At 46.7% G+C, this 4,022-nt stretch overlaps 1 protein-coding gene across 6 annotated transcripts in view; it reads left to right on the top strand.

Moving 5' to 3' along the window:
• Window positions 1-1,467: 1,467 nt before the first annotated feature.
• Window positions 1,468-4,022, top strand: part of sh3kbp1 (SH3-domain kinase binding protein 1) — a 24,445-nt gene continuing 21,890 nt past the window's right edge. For all 6 annotated transcript variants that reach the window (XM_045702654.2, XM_045702653.2, XM_045702652.2 and 3 more), the window contains exon 1: window positions 1,468-1,740. In XM_045702654.2, coding sequence (XP_045558610.1) covers window positions 1,737-1,740 — 4 coding nt within the window. In that variant the 5' untranslated portion in view covers window positions 1,468-1,736. The remainder of the gene's footprint in view (window positions 1,741-4,022) is intronic.

The raw sequence follows: 4,022 nt of genomic DNA, 5'->3' as shown, positions 1-4,022 counted from the left end.
CCACTCGTAGCATCCGCTCCAGCAGGTATATCTCACTGGTCACCCCCAAGGCCAATTCCTCCTTTGGTCATCTTTCCTTCCAGTTCTCTGCTGCCAATGACTGGAACAAACTGCAAAAATCTCTGAAGCTGGAGAGTCATATTTCCCTCACTAGCTTTAAGCACCAGCTGTCAGAGCAGCTCACAGATCACTGCACCTGTACATAGCCCATCTGTAAACAGCCCATCTATCTACCTACCTCATCCCCATTCTGTATTTATTTATTTATCTTGCTCCTTTGCACCCCAGTATCTCTACTTGCACATTCATCTTCTGCACATTTTACATTTACATTTACGTCATTTAGCAGACGCTCTTAACCAGAGCGACTTACAAATTGGTGCATTCACCTTATGATATCCAGTGGAACAACCACTTTACAATAGTACATCTATATCTTTTTTTTTGGGGGGGGGGGGGGGGGGGGGGGGGTTAGAAGGATTACTTTATCCTATCCTAGGTATTCCTTAAAGAGGTGGGGTTTCAGGTGTCTCTGGAAGGTGGTGATTGACTCCGCTGTCCTGGCGTCGTGAGGGAGCTTGTTCCACCATTGGGGTGCCAGAGCAGCGAACAGTTTTGACTGGGCTGAGCGGGAACTGTGCTTCCGCAGAGGTAGGGGGGCCAGCAGGCCAGAGGTGGATGAACGCAGTGCCCTTGTTTGGGTGTAGGGACTGATCAGAGCCTGAAGGTACGGAGGTGCCGTTCCCCTCACAGCTCCGTAGGCAAGCACCATGGTCTTGTAGCAGATGCGAGCTTCAACTGGAAGCCAGTGGAGTGTGCGGAGGAGCGGGGTGACGTGAGAGAACTTGGGAAGGTTGAACACCAGACGGACTGCGGCGTTCTGGATGAGTTGTAGGGGTTTAATGGCACAGGCAGGGAGCCCCGCCAACAGGGAGTTGCAGTAATCCAGACGGGAGATGACAAGTGCCTGGATTAGGACCTGCGCCGCTTCCTGTGTAAGGCAGGGTCGTACTCTGCGAATGTTGTATAGCATGAACCTACAGGATCGGAGGCACATCTACCATTCCAGTGTTTTAATTGCTATATTGTAATTACTTCGCCACCATGGCCTATTTATTGCCTTAACTTACCTCATTTGCTCTCACTGTATATAGACTTTTTGTTTTCTTTTGTTCTACTGTATTATTGACTGTATGTTTTGTTTATTCCATGTGTAACTCTGTGTTGTTGTATGTGTTGAACTGCTTTGCTTTATCTTGGCCAGGTCGCAGTTGCAAATGAGAACTTGTTCTCAACTAGCCTACCTGGTTAAATAAAGGTGAAATAAAAAATAAAATAAAAATAGGAGCCACATCAATATTATAGGCCTATAAAGAACTGGTATAGTTTGTGTATCTGGAACGCACCTAATATTTTGGGGGAAGATTCTTGATTTCTCGCGATATTTGTGGTACAGAAGCGGTACGCAGTTCAATGCAGGGCAGAGAGAAAGAGAGAGCGCGCAGAGCGTTCTGTACATCAGCGCTTTTCCGCTTTCTGGCTGCTCTCTGGTGTGACCGGGGAGAAAGCGGAAGGAATATGGTTCGATCTCGCGTTCCTCCCGCTGCAGCGCGTTCATAACGGAGCTCTCGTGCGGGAGGCTGGGGGTCGTACTCGGTCCACCAAATAACAAGATTCCTGTGTTTCCAGTTAAACACGGTAGTCCCTGCAGCAGGAGCGGAGCGTCACGGGAACAGATGGGTAAGATGAGAAGACAATGATGTGTTTTGGTTTTTCTAACCGTTGTGATGCGTCCATTTAACATTTTAACGGACAGAAACCCAAACACAACGGGACACATCCGGAGACTGTACAGTAGAGATGTTGAATGTAGGCTGTATTTTTGTTAGCTGCGTGTCCTGATGACCATAACGCGATGCGTGGGCGTTTGTGTGTGTGTGTGTGTGTGTGTGCGCGCGCGCGCGTGCGTGTGTGCGACAGACAGAGTAAGAAGACTGATGAGTTACAGATGTTGACACGTTTACATTTTTATTTTCTCCCTCTCTCTCTCCTCGTCCCATTGTCTTTGCTGGAATATAGCCTAACTGAGTGTAAATATGTTTAGTTGTAGAGTTACTGAGTGGTAGTGAAGCTCCTCCCGGTAAACCCAAGGGGGAGGTGGGGGGAGAACACAGGAAGAGAACAGAACGCAGCTTCATGCTCTTTACTGTAACACTGACTGCTGGTGTGTTGCTATGCCATATCCCCTCCTCTCTTCCTCCTCTCTTCTTCTTCCCCTCTCTTCTCTGTTCATTATGTCCCTGTAGTGCATGTCTTAGCCACCCCCTACCTGTGACTGATAATACACTGATAATACACAGATTCACACAGACACACACATATTTCTAACACATCAGCCCATATTTTTCTTTGAGGCCCCCACACAGGACCATTTTTGTATAATTTCGCGTAAAAAAACCCCAACAAGTTAGACAGGCCCACTAAGCTAAAAATGGACCACCCCTGCACACACACCAGCACTGACATCACCTGAGTCCCTCCCTGAGTTGGAGTCCTGGTCCCCATGGTAACCAGACACCTCCGCAGCACCTCCATGGCGATGGTGATATTCATGATGCAGCTGCAGTGTGTGTCATCAAGCTTCCAGCCAATCAGAGTGTGAGTGTATAAGAATGTGTGTGTGTACCGTGACCAAGAATGCGTGTTTTGAGTGAGAAAAAGAGGGCATCTTTTTTCCATATGTGTGTGGGAGTGTGTGGCTTGGTCTTATCTAAACTAACTGCAGCTGTTGGAGAAAGGTCAGGACAGAGCAGACCCATCCAGTACACAGATGCTGGGGGAGGGGGGCTGTGTGTGTGTGTGTGTGTGTGTGTTGTACTACAGAGTGGGAGTGTGTTATGTCTACAGGCTTAGTTGCTACACTCCTCTGGTTCCTCTCCAGCTCTCCTCTCTTCTCTCAGTACAGAGAGGCACAAGGTAGATAGAGATAGATACAGAGAGAATGAGAAAGGGTGTTTTAGGGGTTGGGGTCGAGGAGGAGGGAGATTGAGTCATAGCCGTCCTCCCTCTCATTCCACCGTTCCCATAGTTACACCCACCCCCCTCCCTACCACCACTACCCACGCAACTATGACAGCAATCTCTGTATTTGTCTTTTTACAAACAGAGGTATTCTCATTGGGCGCAATCTTAACTTGAGATGCGTACACTTAAACTCAACTATTGTGTAAATCAGGAACATTAGGATTCAGGCCTTTAGCAATAAATAGTGTTACCCATTCTTCAAATTCTGTGTCCTATTTGTTAGCTATTGAAGGGCAACTAAACCACTTTTCTAAACCTCATTTTCTCCTGCACAATACCAGTGTCTAATATAAAATATATGTAATATAAACCTGATCACATCATCAAAAGTTGTAAAAGTGATTTTCAAACAGTATGAGATTCATGGTGACATAGGGAGCAATCAAATACCCTCCCTCTGGCTAGAAACTTGTTGCAGGTTTTGAAAATCACTGTTTTCTTAACTTTTAATCCTACCCTATCCTTTTAACCACAGATCATAGCAACACATCGTTTTCACATATAGACACTGGTATGGTGCTGAGATAATTCAACTGGCAGAATTACCTTTTTAGTCTCAGTCTAAATAGTTTTGTATTTTTCTGTCTGTCTGTCTGTTTGTCTGTCTTTCTGTCTGTGGGGGTGTGTCTGTATCTGTGTCTGTGTGTGTGTGTGTGTGTCGGTATCTGTGTCTGTGTGTGTGTGTGTGTGTCGGTGTCTGTGTATGTGTGTGTGTGTGTGTGTGTGTGTGTGTGTGTGTGTGTGTGTGTGTGTGTGTGTGTGTGTGTGTCGGTATCTGTGTGTGTGTGTGTGTGTGTGTGTCGGTATCTGTGTCTGTGTGTGTGTGTGTGTGTCGGTGTCTGTGTATGTGTGTGTGTGTGTGTGTGTGTGTGTGTGTGTGTGTGTGTGTGTGTGTGTGTGTGTGTGTGTGTGTGTGTGTGTGTGTCGGTATCTGTGTG

The sequence above is a fragment of the Salmo salar genome, chromosome 19 (genome assembly GCF_965601325.2).
Source record: "Salmo salar chromosome 19, fSalSal1, whole genome shotgun sequence".
Taxonomy (NCBI): Eukaryota; Metazoa; Chordata; class Actinopteri; order Salmoniformes; family Salmonidae; genus Salmo; species Salmo salar.
The sequence above is the reverse complement of the archived record's forward strand: the minus strand, read 5'-3'. Positions and strand labels throughout refer to the sequence as shown.